This window comes from Neolamprologus multifasciatus, chromosome 19, assembly GCF_963576455.1.
Source record: "Neolamprologus multifasciatus chromosome 19, fNeoMul1.2, whole genome shotgun sequence".
Taxonomy (NCBI): Eukaryota; Metazoa; Chordata; class Actinopteri; order Cichliformes; family Cichlidae; genus Neolamprologus; species Neolamprologus multifasciatus.
In genome coordinates this window covers 24,713,876-24,730,586 of record NC_140457.1, presented here as the reverse complement: position 1 = coordinate 24,730,586, position 16,711 = coordinate 24,713,876, and the positions used below count along the sequence as shown (strand labels likewise).

The 16,711-nt window shown below is 41.7% G+C and overlaps 1 protein-coding gene across 13 annotated transcripts in view; it reads left to right on the top strand.

Annotated features, from left to right (window-relative positions):
- syne2b (spectrin repeat containing, nuclear envelope 2b) overlaps window positions 1-15,770 on the top strand; it is a 155,585-nt gene extending 139,815 nt beyond the window's left edge. For 10 of the 13 annotated variants that reach the window (XM_085144137.1, XM_085144130.1, XM_085144138.1 and 7 more), the window contains 15 exons: window positions 65-215; window positions 1,069-1,251; window positions 3,285-3,422; window positions 3,521-3,715; window positions 3,944-4,244; window positions 4,437-4,505; window positions 4,895-5,031; window positions 5,253-5,469; window positions 5,754-5,959; window positions 7,962-8,162; window positions 8,263-8,385; window positions 8,701-8,892; window positions 11,774-11,845; window positions 14,556-14,605; window positions 14,828-15,770. In XM_085144137.1, coding sequence (XP_085000263.1) covers window positions 65-215; window positions 1,069-1,251; window positions 3,285-3,422; window positions 3,521-3,715; window positions 3,944-4,244; window positions 4,437-4,505; window positions 4,895-5,031; window positions 5,253-5,469; window positions 5,754-5,959; window positions 7,962-8,162; window positions 8,263-8,385; window positions 8,701-8,892; window positions 11,774-11,845; window positions 14,556-14,605; window positions 14,828-15,038 — 2,446 coding nt within the window. In that variant the 3' untranslated portion in view covers window positions 15,039-15,770. The remainder of the gene's footprint in view (window positions 1-64; window positions 216-1,068; window positions 1,252-3,284; window positions 3,423-3,520; window positions 3,716-3,943; window positions 4,245-4,436; window positions 4,506-4,894; window positions 5,032-5,252; window positions 5,470-5,753; window positions 5,960-7,961; window positions 8,163-8,262; window positions 8,386-8,700; window positions 8,893-11,773; window positions 11,846-14,555; window positions 14,606-14,827) is intronic. The other 3 variants (XM_085144136.1, XM_085144139.1, XM_085144134.1) reach the window with 3 other exon arrangements.
- Window positions 15,771-16,711: the final 941 nt, after the last annotated feature.

The following is a 16,711-nucleotide window of genomic DNA, read 5'->3' as shown; positions in this document are numbered from 1 at the left end:
CTTACACCTTCCAGAGCTCAGGCTACTGTGATTAGAAGTTAACATGTGCCTTTTCTGCCCTCAGAATTGAGGAAACGTGGCGTCTCTGGTGTAAGTTCCTCGATGACTACTCTCGCTTTGAACACTGGCTGAAGACGGCAGAACTGACAGCAGCTAGCCCCGACTCCGCCGACGTCCTCTACACCAGCGCCAAGGAGGAACTCAAGAAGTTTGAGGTCAGCAGATTATTTTGCGCTCTGTTTGGGTAGACCTAAATAATTGGGATTTCTGTGCATTCTGATATTAGCACTACAGGAAAAGCCAGGGGTATGTTAAAATGTAAAAAGGTCAGCTCATTCATTAAAAAAAGGAAAGGAAATTAAAGGCGGTAGCACCAGGCAGCCACTTGCTGTGGGTTAGGGGTGAGGGAAGGGAGACAGGGCAGCATGAATGTCTGGTCCGGGGGAAAAAGGTTCAGCAGCTAGCTGTTAAATTGCCTTGTTTTCAATTTTTGTTTTTCTTTCTAATTTTATATTTCCCTTGAATCAGCAGACACCAAAGACGCATCAAACACAGTTTTAAGTGCTCAGGTGTCCTGTTGCGCTGTGACTCACTGGTGACCTTTGGTGCGCTGGTCTAGATTAGAAGCACAGATTAGTGTCTGGTAATCTGGACTTTGCTGAAATGCCTTCATTTCTACAGCAACAGGGAACCAGTGTATATAGTGGTGTTTAGAAAATACCAGCGACCTACATTATGTATCCTGGCTGTCAGTGACATATTATGGAAGCTGTGCAGTGTCATTATTAAAGATGGAAATCAGCCGTGGGTTGTATTTATAAAGAAAAGGTTATTTCACACAACCTTATAACCATTGCTCACATTTCTGTTGTGGAATCAACAAACTTTCTGTAAGTGACTAGTTCTTCACTAGTTCTTTGTTTTCTGGGGATTTTTTCTTAAAGTAATCTTCAACACGGCGATGTTAACATATACATCAAAGCATTTGCACTCTATTAAAGCCCCTGCTCCAGCTCGAAGTGTTTTTCTCATTGACACTCATGTGTGACTCTCATTTCCTCCTTTCAGGCGTTCCAGCGGCAGGTTCATGAGCGCCTGACTCAGCTGGAGCTGGTCAACAAACAGTACCGCCGTCTGGCCCGAGAGAACCGCACCGACGCTGCCAGCAAACTTAAGGTCATGGTCCACGAGGGGAACCAGCGGTGGGACAGCCTGCAGAGGAGGGTCGCTGCCGTGCTCCGCAGACTGAAGGTGAGAAAGGAGGTCGGAGGTCAGGACTGGCTGAAGGTACCTTAGGAAAGCTGCTCTGTTAGAAGCAAGAGTGACTGTAAAATAAAAAAAATAAATAGATATACATAAACAGAAATCAAACATTGTTGTGTTTCAGGCATTATCAGATGATCTGTGTAGTATCTCCCTGCTCCACGCTAAGCTGTCAGGATTTAGGTCACCTCTCAGACGGTGACAGGGCACATGGCATCATGTTGGCAGGGAGGCGTTTTCCTCATGCCATGTGCTTCTGAACAGATGGAGATGTTTTTGTTGCTTTATGGAGATGCCCTGTAATCAAAGAATTCTGCTGCTTGGTGCCAATTGCCAATAAGGCACGTGCAGCGGCAAGAGCCCTCACAAAATCAGATTTTCTGCTACATTATTGGGAAATGATTAATACAAAAAACACAAGTGTAGATAGTCTGTAACCATAACTGTGCAGATGGGTTCTGTATCACGAGTTTGCATCACAGTAGTTGTTACTAAGACTGGGCGATATGTAAAGTTTTTCAAACCGACAATCGTTAGTCCAGTAAATGACGAGATATTTGCACGGGTGACTTTTTGATGGGCGGAGCAATGTAATCATGCATGGACTGATTTGCGCATTTAGAAGAAGGGAATATTTTACCTTCTTTTCTTGTTTGTTTCAGTATTAATATAGCTCCTTTTTGCATCAGTCATTCATTTATTTGAGATTCGCCAAATCGCACAAAAGACTTTATATCTGAGATTGTTTTTTAATGTTCACTGGAAGAGACATTTTGGCTACGTTCACACTGCAGGTCTTAATGCTCAATTCCGATTTTTTGATCAAATCTGATTTTTTTGTTTGCTCGTTCACACTACAAATAAAATGCGACAGCAAACGCGCTCTAGTGTGAACGCTCAAAGCGCCCGCATGCGCAAAAGAAGACGTCACACACAACGCGCTCTGTTTAGACCCAGAGCAAACAATATTGTTTGACTGATGGCCCTTAATATAAAAACTTCGGACTTTACGTTTCCCAATTTTTGCTTTAAGTTATTTTGTTATTTACATAATAATGTAAATAACCTAATAATTATCCTTATTGCTGTTTTAGAGGAGCGGTGCTTCAAAGGATAGTTGCAGATTTCTGTCAGAATCTGCAGATTATACAGTACAAATAAAATGTTCACGTTTCTCCAACGTTGTCTTCCCAACAGTTTCACTGACATCTACACCGGATGGCCAGGAAGCGTTCGCAATGTCTTCTCCGGCGCTGATAATTGGCGTCTGTCTCGTGTCGGTGACGTAAAAGACGGATTTAATGCGACATGACCGTTCAAACAGCAGTCGCTTTCTAACACATCGGATATGTATCGGACATACGAAAGTGACCCAGATTTAAAAATATCGGATTTGTGCCGTTCACACTGTCACACCATGATCGGATATGGGTCACATAGGGTCAAAAAAATCGGATTTGATGCGCTTTCGCCTGCAGTGTGAACGTAGCCTTTGATTTTTAACTTACTTTTTATATAATTTTGTATTTGCTGTTTGGTTGAGTGTGTAAGTCAGATAAACACTGGAACAGCCTGTAAACACGGTCATAGTGGAAAAAAGAAGCCAGTTTCCCTTTCTTTTCCTCCCCATCTCCCCACATAGGCTACTGCCTGTCTGTCTTTCTGCCAAGAGTTTGAGTAATTGAATCACTGCATTTGGGCGCACTCTGAGGAGGGTGCGTTAGTTCGCAGATAGAAGAGGGTACCGTTAAAACAGCACTATTATTTTTTTCTGTTGACTGCTTCTCTTAGCTTCAACATTATTAACAAACATGGGCAAATAAATAAATGAATAAATAAATAAATCGCTCTTTTAAAAACGATTGGTGAAAGGCTCAGCCTATCAACAATCGCCCAACCTTATGTGACACTACACTTACACAGCAAGTTGATATCTGGATCACATAAGGCGGCAATATTTGTAGCACACAGTTTATGGCACCAAAGGAATATACTAAAAGTAATATTTCTGTCCTATTCAGTATTTTACGTCTCAAAGAGAAGACTTTGAGGGAACTCGTGAGGGGATCCTCGTTTGGCTGACTGAAATGGACCTTCAGCTCACCAATGTAGAGCACTTCTCAGAGAGCGACATCGAAGAGAAAATGAGAGAGCTAAACGTGAGTATTTCCCTACTGATGTTGCGCTGTAACATTGTCCTGTTTACATATTGATGGACTGGCTGGGTCTCTCACCGTCGTGTCATTTACCTCTGCAGGGTTTTCAGCAGGAGATTACCCTGAACACCAACAAAATCGATGCCCTGATCGTATTTGGGGAGAACCTGATCCAGAAGAGTGCTCCTCTGGACGCTGTGCTTATTGAGGATGAGCTGGAGGAGCTCCACTCCTACTGCCAGGAGGTGTTTGGCAGAGTGGCTCGCTTCCATCACCGCCTAGTCAATAGACGTCCGGTTAGTAGTATAAATGACTCATAAAAAATAAAAAAGCTTTTCTCAGACTGGCTGTACCTGTAAACTGCTGCTCTGAGAATGAATGGGATAAAAGCATTTGTTTTTGTTTTGTTTTTTTAATCTGAGGACATGCTTGATTTTTTTTAAATATGTGTCTACCTCACAGACATTAACTTCAAGAGACATTTGTCATCTTATTTATCAGGGTTTTTTTTTTCCAACCTGCAGGTTCTGGAGGAGGAGGAGAGGGAGATGTCAGACCGAGACACAGACCGAGACGATTCACCCGATTTGACCCCGTCCTGGATGGCGGAGAGGAGAAGGAAGGAGGTGGATATAGCAGTGGGAGCAGTTTCGGGTGGACCACAGGTGATGTGCCACCTCCTGGTACCCCCTATAGAGCGATCAGGAAGAGAGACCCCCCTCAGTGTGGATTCCATCCCCCTAGAGTGGGATCACACAGTCGACGTGGGGGGGTCATCATCCCATGAGGACGACGAGGATGGCACCTTCTTCAGCGCTCTGTCAGGTTAGCTTCGTGTCTAGACTTTAGGCTCATGGGTTACGTTATGTTATGTAGCATCTGTATGAATTCTTCAGATGAAAAAAGCTGAAAAAAATCCTTATGCAGATGTTTTTGATATTCCTGTAACACCTTTAACACCTTTGCAGATCTCCATAACCTCAGCTGTGAGACTTTAACCTCCACTGTTTCTTACAGACATGAAGGTCACAGAGAATTCAGAGTCGTTTTTTAAAGTGACTGCCAGTGCAGTGAAAGCAGCCTCGGGTAGGCGCTCTGCCTCCTGCATGTGTCTGCTTTGCTATGCATTTTATTTTCAACTAGCATCCTTTTTTGATCTTTTCTCTTATTTCACCCCATTTCCACCATGAGTCACAAACGTGGCTGCGCACGGCCGCAAATTATCATTCGCTTTGAAATGTTTGGTTTAGTTTGGTTAGCGATTGAAGATCATGAGACCTGCATGATACTGCAAGTCGGTTGTGTGTGTTTCTTCAATCCATTTGTGGTTTATTCATTTGGTTTATGCACGTTGAACCTTTTCATGCATGTTTCGGAGGGCTGGTGAAAGGAGCTGTCTTTCCATCATTACTCTTGTCAATGAAGTTTTTATTTTAAATTTAACAGTCACTGTTTTCTCCTCTCGGTCTCCTCAGTGAAGTCAGTGACTGACATGCCGAGCTGGCATCTGCCTGGCTCCCCGGAGAGGAAACGGCTTCCTCGAGATATCATCCAAGCCCTGAGCTCATTCCCTACACATACAACCGGCACTCCCTTCCATCAGCAGGGCTATGTACGTACAAACACACGCTCCTTACTGGGTCCAACGTCAGGTCCAAAATAAACACAATAGAAATTGTACACTATGATAGATTTTTTGAAGACTTTTTTATCATTCTTTCATATTTCTAAGAATAAAACACATAGGCATAAGAATGCAGAGTGCTTCCTTTTTTCTTTTTTTTTAACCAGTGTAACGACTCAAACTGATCGTGTGTGTATCTGTGTGTTCAGGCGAAGCTAATGTCAGAGTGCAGTGGCAGCATCGACAGCGTGAAGAGAGTCAAACTCATGCTGAACGATGAGGAGGAGCTGGAGGATGCAGGCCTGACCAGCAGCACGGCCAGCAAGCTTACCAGCACGGGTACGCAGACAGAGATAACCGCAGGTGCGAGAGGTCTCACTCTGTGTGAAACATGTAACAGTAGGGATCATGCTGGAGGTCCTGAAGGCAAGTCGGAAAACACATTTTCAGAAAATCCACACACTAAAATACAGGACAAAAATTTACTAACATGGACTCAAACTCCAAATGTACCTTTGTTGATAATGGAGCAAGGAAATAGACCAGAGGCTGCCAAAGCTCTTGGGTCTGGCAGATCCACCTGAGACGTCTTTGAAAAAAAGAGGACATAAAAGGGGGACGGATAGTGGAGTACAGACATCTTGAACAGATCCGTGAGTCTGGCAAGTAGCATTTATACACATACTCATCCCTCTTCCTTGTCTCCTCAGGTGTTATCGAGCGCTGGGAGCTGCTACAAGCACAAAAAAACGCAGCGGACATCAAGCAGGACCTGGAACAGTGGCAGAAGCTTAACTCTGACCTGTCTGATGTCACTTCCTGGCTTGGCAGGGTGCTGCCAGAGCTGGAGAGGCTGCAGAGAATAGCACCGGCCACCAGCATCCGAGACATCGAGGTCAACATCAGGAAACTCAAGGTAACAACCAATCTGAGAGCAGGAGGACGTTCGCGGAAGAAAAATAGGCAAATAAAAAAGTGAAACATTGGGATGTTTTCCTAGGATGGGCATAACCGAAGTGTATACGCTGCTCAAAAAACATGAAAGGAACATTTAGAAAACAAAAATGTTGGATGGCTGCATATATGGACTGAGTAATGTGATAGGAACAAAAGGACGCCACATCATTTGATGGGGCCGAAAATTATAAACCTACAGAGGGCTGAATTCAAACGGACCGTGAAATCAAAGTGAAAAAATTACAAAGCACGCTAGTTCATTCTGCATAAATTTCATTGCAGCAACTCAGAAATGCTACTCAACAGTTTGCTTGGCCCCCATGTGCTTTTATGCACGCCTCATGGACGGCGTCCTGGGGGATTTCCTCCCAAATCTGGACACTCTGAGGTATAACCTGGCAGCACCGGATGAACCAAAACATAATGTCCAGGAGGTATTCTATTGAATTTAGGTGAGCGTCGAGGCCAGTCAGTGGTATAAATTACTTCATGCTCCAACTCCAAGGCTGGGGGAAGCAAGGACTCACTGCACCAGTGTAGAGTCTGACAAGGTGTTCATCCCAATACCTGGGAATCAAGGTGCTGCTGCCTGTTACAGGCAGCGTAATTTTCTTCTTGACTTCTTCAGACCATGTCACGTGTGCACAGGGTGGACCTGCTCTTGTGCTGTGCTGCTCATCTGTGAAAAGCCAATTCTGGTATTCTATGGCAAATGCCAGTTGGACTCCACAGTGCTGGGCAGTGAGCACAGAGCCCACTGAAGGTCATTTTGTAGCTCTAGAGGAGCTCATCCTGTTACTCCTTGCACAGAAACAGATATCAGTCCCGCTGATGGATTAAGGACCTTCTATGGCTCTGTCCAGCTCGCCTAGTCTCCTGCCTGTCTCCTGGAATCTCTTCCATACTCTTGAGACTGTGATGGGAGACACAGCAAACCTTCTGGCAATGTCACGTATCGATGTGCCATCATAGAGGAGTTGGACTACCTGTGTAACCTCTGTAAGGTCCAGGTATCTCCTGATGCTAACAGCAAAGACGCTCACCTTAGCCAAATTCAAAACTACTGAAAAAACAGTCCGAAAAGATCAGAGTGCACCTTCTTTAAATTTCATTAACACCAAAGTAGCTGAAACTGATTAACAACCTCCTCTACTTAACTGACCAGATCATATCCCAAAAGTTTAACTGACTTGCTGCTGATTAGATTGAGTAGACTACATACTTCAGATCAAACCACATCTAAAGTGACATTGTTTCTCCTCCTGCTCTCCTCTTCTTTATTAAAAAAGTAAATAAATAAATAAATAAATTAGGTAATATTTGATTTTTCCTGTGCTAACTTCAATTTTATTGGATTATAAGCTAATATTATTGAATATATAACATGTTAAAGATTTATGTTTTTTCATGATGAACTTATTGTCAATTATCTTTTAAAGAAGTGTTCATTTATTCAGCGTGGATAAAGACAAGATTAGAGGAAAAATCTTATAGATGTGTTCACAAAAAGCTGTTTTTGGTGAGAAATTAGAATTCCAGCAGTTGCATGGTAAGAGCTCTGCTCTTTATTTTTTATTTTTTTCTGATTTAGATGTAAAAAAAAAAAAAAAAAGCCTTATCTTCCATTTTAAATGACATTGACAAGACTGGAAATAATGTGTGAAGACTGAAAGTAGATGAGTTGTCATGTCATTTGTCCTACTGAAGAGAATGGGCTGGAGGATGTTCATTTATTTTGTATAATTTAACTGCGATTTTAGCAGGATTATATCAAATAAAACTGCATGCAGCCTTTCCTTGTGCTCACTCCATCCAACTTTACTTTTTCTTCTGATTAACAACCGTTTGGGGAAAGTCCCAATGCAGAATAATCAAAGTCAAATGAAAGGAATATCAGTAGATTTTTGAACACTTCATCTGTCGTTTGTCTAAAATTAATGTTTTGGGGGTTTTCTGCTAAGGAGATGCAGAAGATTTTCAACAGCTACAAGTGTCTGATGATCTCCATCAACCTGAGCAGCCGTCACTTCCTGCGTGGCGACAGCACCGAGCTGCACGAGCAGCAGGAGGCCCTGGACTCAGCCAATCACAGCTGGACTCAGGCCTGCAGCGGCCTGGAGAGCTGGGAGAGGAGCCTGCACTCTGCTGTCATGCAGTGTCAGGTCAGACATGGAGACACCTCCTGAACGTTTACCCCATAGTGTTCAAAATAGGAGTGATTCACAAAATGTGATTTGACCTGATTGCTCTCCTCTTATTCAGGAATTTCACGAGACGCTGCACTCGCTGCTGCTGTGGCTCGCTCAGGCTGAGGACAAACTCCGCACAGTGAACGTCAACGACTGCTCGCACTCTGCACTCCTGCAGCACAGAGACACGCTCACAGTGAGACAAACTATAGTCTTTTTAGTCTTGCCTTAATTTTGCACTAACATCATGTTGACTCTAATAGTCTGGATCTGACAAATATTCACTAAAATTTGTAGATATGGTTGCTGCAATTTCATCCTTGTTTTATACAGGAGACACCTATTCACCTACTCACACGTTGTCAAAACATGACATTCTTCCTGAGTGGCATAATAGGTTAAATATACTCGAATGTTTTATGGAAAGCTGCAGTGATTGGTGTAAGTAACAGAGCCTATGGAGTCTCAGCTGATGTCTTAATACTGCCCTCTCTGTCGCCACCTGCTGCAGTCCCTGCAGGAGGAGCTGCGTGGCCGGCAACGGCAGGTTTCATCACTGCAGGCAATCTCCTCCCAACTTCTCCTGGAGGCCACTGGAGAGGACAGTGTAGAGGCCAAAGAGAAGGTCCACGTCATCAGCAACAAGCTGCATCTCCTGCTACGGCAGGTGGCTGCAGACCTGCTTACACTGCAGGGAACACTGGTAGGTCCATCTTCCTCTCAGAATCTCTGTCATGATATACAAACCGGATTCCAAAGAAGCTGGGACACTAAACAAATTGTGAATAAAAACTGAATGCAATGATGTGGAGATGGCAAATGTCAATATTTTATTCAGAATAGAATATAAATCATGGAACAAAAGTTTAAACTGAGAAAAGTTATCATTTTAAGGGAAAAATATGGTGATTCAAAATGTCATGGTGTCAACAAATCCCAAAAAAGTTGGGACGAGGCCATATTCACCACTGTGTGGCATCTCCCCTTCTTCTTACAACACTCAACAGACGTCTGGGGACGGAGGAGACCAGTTTCTCAAGTTTAGAAATAGGAATGCTCTCCCATTCTTGTCTAATACAGGCCTCTAACTGTTCAATCGTCTTGGGCCTCCTTTGTCGCACCTTCCTCTTTATGATGCGCCAAATGTTCTCTATAGGTGAAAGATCTGGACTGCAGACTGGCCATTTCAGTACCCGGATCCTTCTCCTACGCAGCCAAGATGTTGTGATTGATGCAGAATGTGGTCTGGCATTATCTTGTTGAAAAATGCAGGGTCTTCCCTGGAAGAGATGACGTCTGGATGGGAGCATATGTTGTTCTAGAACCTGAATGTATTTTTCTGCATTGACGGTGCCTTTCCAGACATGCAAGCTGCCCATGCCACACGCACTCATGCAACCCCATACCATCAGAGATGCAGGCTTCTGAACTGAGCGTTGATAACAACTTGGGTTGTCCTTGTCCTCTTTGGTCCGGATGACATGGCGTCCCACATTTCCAAAAAGAACTTCAAATCGTGACTCGTCTGACCACAGAACAGTCTTCCATTTTGCCACACTCCAGTTTAAATGATCCCTGGCCCAGTGAAAACGCCTGAGCTTGTGGATCTTGCTTAGAAATGGCTTCTTCTTTGCACTGTAGAGTTTCAGCTGGCAACGGCGGATGGCACGGTGGATTGTGTTCACTGACAATGGTTTCTGGAAGTATTCCTGAGCCCATTCTGTGATTTCCTTTACAGTAGCCTTCCTGTTTGTGGTGCAGTGTCGTTTAAGGGCCCGGAGATCACGGGCATCCAGTATGGGTTTACGCCCTTGACCCTTACGCAAAGAGATTGTTCCAGATTCTCTGAATCTTCGGATGATGTTATGCACAGTTGATGATGATAACTGCAAAGTCTTTGCAATCTTTCGCTGGGTAACACCTTTCTGATATTGCTCCACTATCTTTCTGCGCAACATTGTGGGAATTGGTGATCCTCTACCCATCTTGGCTTTTGAGAGACACTGCCACTCTGAGAAGCTCTTTTTATACCCAATCATGTTGCCAATTAACCTAATTAGTGTTAATTGGTCTTCCAGCTCTTCGTTATGCTCAAATTTACTTTTTCCAGCCTCTTATTGCTACTTGTCCCAACTTTTTTGGGATTTGTTGACACCGTGAAATTTTGAATCAACATATTTTTCCTTTCAAAGGATACATTTTCTCGGATTGAACTTTTGATCTGTCATCTACCTTCTATTCTGAATAAAATATTAACATTTGCCATCTCCACATCATTGCATTCAGTTTTCATTCACAATTTGTTTGGTGTCCCAACTTTTTTGGAATCTGGTTTGTAGCAGCGGTGTCAAATAAAAGTCCTAATGACCAGAAATGGCCTGGCAAAGAATCCAATTGGACCCACAGACACGTGAAGGACTGTAGAGAGTTTGATATTTTACCTGTATTGTCATAAATGTCACTACTTTTCCTTTTCCTATTGGTTAAACCTCCCATTACCATAGAAACAAGGACAATGAAAGATTTTGTTTCACTTGTCCAGCTGTATGTGGCCCACAATGTAACTTGACTTTGACATGTCTGATATAGAGCTATAGTTTATGTGGCTGTGCAAAAACCATCAAGAAAATCAGTTTTTCTGTTTGTGAACATTAAAGTCAAATACAGTTAGGCCCATTAATATTTGGACAGAGACAACCTTTTTGTAATATTGGCGCTGTACAATAATTAAATTTGACGCTGTTTTAAATGAAACAAAGTCTGAAGTGCAAACTTTCAGCTTTAATTCGGTGGGTCGAACAAAAAGATTAAAATGTGAGGAGCTAAAGCATTTTTAAGACAATCCCTTCATTTCAGTGGTTTAAAACTAATCTGACAAATTAAATACCTGAAAATAAATGTTCATATCTAATACTTAGTTGAAAACCCTTCGCTGGCTGTAAATAAAACTATGATCCGAAGGTGCACCTGCAGATTTTTCTGCCTTCTAGCTCATTGTTGCAGCTTTTAAACTCAGCTATGAGGATAGCACTTTATGGGTCTGCAGCTTCTAAATGATCCCTTCCAAGATGTTTCCCAGAAAAAGACTGTCATTTAGAACGATTCATGCAGGAAAAAGAGGCGGTGTTGAGCTGATCCACTTCCATTAAATTATTTTTGAGTGTAATTCAGATCATATTTTGATGCACAGCAGTCCAGCTGTAGACTGGGAATTTCTGGCATGCACTTGCAAGGAGCAAGGGAAAAAACAAACCACCAATCAAGGGTCAATCATTCAAATATATATAAGTCATTTATGTATTATTGGGTCTACCTTACAATATAAAGCGCCTGAGGCGACTGTTGTGATTTGGCGCTGTATAAATAAAATTGAATTGAAAAGTGCATGCTCTAATAGCGGTGCCTTTAAACGTGAGTTTTGCCCTCACTGAACTCTGTACTCACATCTGTTCAAACACAAGTCTGGGGGAAATGCAAAAATGTGCAGCCGTCTGCTGCTCGACATTCCTCAAAGCCGATCATCTGTCAATGCTCTGAACTCGTGACTTAGAGCTGGTTTGATGAGTCTTGTCTCACTGTCTCAGGAAACCTGCTCCACCAGTTCTGAAGTAGAAAGCATCGGTCTGGGAAAGCTTAGCTCACCGCTTCTGCAACAGGTACACCTTGTTCTTGACCTTTAATTTAGACTGTTCAGAAGCTGCAGTAAAATTGAACATGTATTTCAGAACATGATCATTTTAGCAGTGTGATGTGTTAAATGCTCAGTAAATAAATAAGTAAAATTCATCCACTGAACATCCACCATATTATTAACTGTATTTTTCACTGCATACTCTCCACATTTGAACCAGTCTAGAGTACATTTGGTACACATTTTGGTAATTTGGCCAGCAGGGGTGCCACGGACACGGACACATGCAAAATTACTTTTTTCTATTTTTAATCTGTTATGAAAATGTTACTCGTAACACAAAATGTGTTACTGTGTTTAATAAGCTTGACATGCTTTTTATACACGTTAGGTCTAACATTCTTATTAATGCAAAATATCAAAATAGTAAATTTACTCAAGTGTTTAGACTGAGCAATTTTTAGCTACACTGATAACATGCACACATTCACCTGGCATGCTGGTAGTGTGGATGTTTGATTTCATCTCAAAGTACATTTGAGGCAAAAGTCTTGTGATGTGTTACACATTAAGTCCAAATTTCCCAGTTCCCAATTAGAATTTTCATCTGGGATTCCCCTCAACTCGGACTTCCAGCTCGGAAAGTCAGAACAGCCCAACAAACCCTGACTTAACAATGAGAGTAAACAGTAGTTAAACTGTAAAACTTGTAAACTGCACAGTCACTGTTGTGTATTTGTGACTCATTAGACACGCTGGTCACAATAAAGAAAAACAAGTATTGCTCTATTTGCTTGTGATTAAAGGCTCTACCTTGCTAACAAGCAAAGCAAATCCTGATTTTCCTCGAGGGCGGAATATCTTTTGGAGGAATGGCATATTTCCTTCCAGCAGAATTCCAGAAACTTGTACTGTTGTTGTACTGGCAAGCATTAATTAGATATCGTTCTCCTCCACAGTGTGTCTATTGTCCTGTCTTTCTTCCCTCACTCCAAACCACTCGGGGCAGATGGCCCCGCCCCTCCCTGAGCCTGGCTCTGCCAGAGCTTTCTTCCTGTTAAAAGGGAGTTTTTCCTTCCTACTTTCTTGGTCATAGGGGTCAGATACCTTGTGGCATTTCTTTTTGGGATTTGGCACCATATAAATAAATTAAATTGATCTCGGGAGTGGCGTTACTCCTTACCAATACCATTTAAATGCCAGTTGGACTCCACAGTGCTGGGCAGTGAGCACAGAGCCCACTGAAGGTCATTTTGTTGTATGTTCAGGATCACTCCTGAACATACAACTTCCAGGGTATCTGGAACACAATATTCAAACTGGAACCTGTTTTTTTTAACATTTATATGAGACCATAATACATTTAACCCTCTGAAACAGACTTATTGGGGGGAAAGTCAAAAATTGCTATCTGGGTTTTTTGGAGGTTTTTTTTCTAAACATATTCTGATTGCCTAGCTTTTAGGTTTAGTTAGGGTTGGGGTCTTCACCAAAGATGTCTTGGAGTTTTAAAGCAGGGGTGTCAAACATACACCCTGTGGGATAATTTCATATGTCAGTTATCAGTGGCCCATCGGTATTTGGGACAGCAAGTGCAGTGGTACAGGCCAGGTACACAGACAGACTGGGAGCCTGATTTAAATGCAAGCGAGTTGGGAAAACGCAAAGAAAGGAGTGAAAACATAAACTGAGCAGCATCTGGCTGCATTTCAATGATATGGGAGTCTACAAAGCAGAGTGCATAATTTATAAAAACTAAACTAGGAGCTGGATAAAGTCATACCTGTTTTAATTTTCAGCAATTTTCGGTTATGCAGGACAAAAGGTTTCAAACTTGTCCTTGTTTCCCCAGTGGTAGTAAATCTGTAAAAAAATGTTTCCTAGAAAAAGACTAAAGTTACAGTTCAGTACTGTGTATTACATAAAAAGACTATATATAAAGTCTCCTTGAAAAGCAGAGATGCTGAAATGTGTGCTTGTAACATAGAGCCATGGATCAGTGTCTAAATGAGTCTCTCAGATCTGAATGTGCGCTTGAAGCCATTTAGAATAACTCGTTTTATGTGCTGCTCACCACAAGAAACACAAGCATTAATTTTGAACTTTTTACTGCATTTTCATAAGTTTTACAGCTTTCCTATTGATAAAAACCTCCCTTATGGCCATTCAAACTACACAAAGTAATTAAGCAATAAGCAGTTAATGTGTGCCCCCCATAGCAGAGGCAAGAAGGAGAAGGTTGAATGGGATGTACTGTGAGATCTGTTATTTAAATATAGACATGTGTGGTATTCACAGAAACGTCACAATCTCAGCTAAAAGCTCACAAACCCATTTCAACAACCACTGAAGCAAACACAAAGCGCCAATCGTTTAGCCCGTGGCACATACACGAACATGCTGCTGGGTGCTGAAAGCCGACCTCTCTCAGACTGCCGGTTTGATCACTCCCTGACCAAAAGTCACTGAACCAGCAGCAAAAGAAGATGTTTGGAAAAAAATTGTCATGAATTTTGTCTTACCTTCACTGTTTTGCTTCCACCGCGATAAAGTCACACTTCCTGCACAGATATCTCTCCCAGTGTGCTTCGAGATCAGTTTCCTATCAAAAATCTCTATTTTCTGCAAAAATTCAGCAAAATTCACTTTCTCATTACACACCATTCTACCATTGTGTGCAGTGTTGTCAGCCGCTGTCCAAGTGATAAACACATGTGCTTTTTCCTTTGATTCAGGAGGAGGCTGGTCTGCAGGCAGCTCCGGTCGGACAATCAGCAACCAAAAGGTACCTTTTTATTTAATTAGAGTCAGAGTTAAATGAACCTTAAATCCGTCACTATTCTAAAAATAAAAAATAAAAACTACAATCTTAGATCTCAAAGTGCAAAACGGCTGTTTATATTGCGGATTTGAGAATACAAAAATAAAGATGTTGTTTTTGACTTTTGTTCTGTTTGGTGAACAACATAAACATCTCTTTCCCCTCTCAACATTTATCCACTTGCAGGGAGGAGAGACAGGACTCTTCCCCACAGCGACCCCTCTTCTACCGGGTTCTGCGAGCTGCTTTCCCCTTGCACCTGCTCTTCTTCATGCTCCTGGTTCTGGCCTGCCTGGTGCCTCTCTCTGAAGAGAACTACAGCTGTACACTGACCAACAACTTTGCCCGATCTTTCTACCCCATGCTGCACTACACCAACGGCCCCCCACCCACATGATCACTGCCACACTTTGTGTCCATGTTCTCCTTATAAAGGGATAGTAGAAAAAAACAAAAACAGCCATATATTGGAGGTAAAAATCCCAAATAGACACCGTTAACAATGTGACGGGTCATGTACCTGCTCCCTCCCGTACAAAAATGAAGCACAGTTCTTCATGTCTGAAAGAATCACGTGTTCTTCACTCTAAACTTTATTGCTGTACTAAATTATTTATTTATTTATGCTCCTTAACAAGAAGCCATATTTTTAGATTGTAGATTTGCCAGCTGATTTCCCCGCTGAAACAATTTCACACTTTTCAGATTCAGACGGTGCAAAAGGAAAAAAGGCTCCACGATTTATTTTGATATCTTCTATTTTGTATAGTGCGGTATGAGGGATTCGAGGGCGGTTATTACCAAAGCAACTGAAGAAATGTGAGGAGTACACCAGCCATTTTCTACCACTGCAGCTATTTGTACCGATTTTGTTTGTTTAGGGGGTTTCTTTAGGTTCGGGGGGCACTTGTTAAAAGCACATTTTGTACAGAAAGGAAAAGACGTATGTTCTTTTTCTTATTTGGGTTTTGAAATATTTAAAATAGGAAAAATTGTTTTTTTTTTCTTGTAAATAATGGCAGTGACTCCTCAGCAGCCATGCCTTTGTGTATCCAACAGAACAACCATTCGTTTAACTCATAATGTTCTTTTAATGTTATAAATGAATCTTGTATATAATGGCAAACTAAGGGTAAATTGTTGCTTTCAACTGTGCTATTTAGCTGGGTTGTCATTTAAAAACTCTTAAGTTGATATATTGAAAATTTGATAAACAAACTTTTAAGAATCAGTGTGATGAATATTTTCCTATGATATACGTGTGATATTTTAGCCGATCACTCAACCTAAGAGTCACCTTGATGCAGCTGTGGTTGCTGTTTCCTGACAAAGTTGCACATTAACTGGCTAGCAGCTAACTTTGTTTACCTGCTGTAGGTTCACAGGTAGTTGGTGGGCTAGCCAGCAATGCATATATACTTAATTCATCCTCTCAGGTGTCCCGTAGCTCAGACGGATAATTAAAATTGTTATACTAAACAATATAAATGAATATAAAAATCTAACAGCTGTAGGAACAAATTCTCTTCCAAAGGTAACTGCCATTTTTACTTCTAAAATATTAGGGAGCGAGTAAATATTGTCAAATTTGCTCATGACAGTTTCCTCACAAAGTCGATGTGCAGCTTTACAACAACAACAACAACCCCCAAAAGGCTAAAAACACAATTCATCTACAGACCTGGTAGTTGACTGTGGTTTTGGCCCTATATGTGACTTTTTGTTTTATGTAACCTCACCCATGTATTATGAAAGGGAATTTTATATTTATTTTGAGCTGTATTTATCATAAATTGTACAGCTTTTTTTTTTTTTTTTTGAGGTTTTAAACTTGAGCAGGGCTATCCAAACTCGACCAATGACGCGAAAGTCTGCAACGATCACCCGTTATTACGTACACATGAGCTTTTTCTGAATTGTTTTTTGTTCCAGTGCAGATGAACAGCGGGTCTCAAGAGCCACACGGCACAATTTGAGTTGAACATGAATGTAAGAAATCGTTTGAGACGTGAATGTAGCTGTGTCCATGCACAATCAAAGATCATTAAATGTGTGTAATTTACTGTTAAA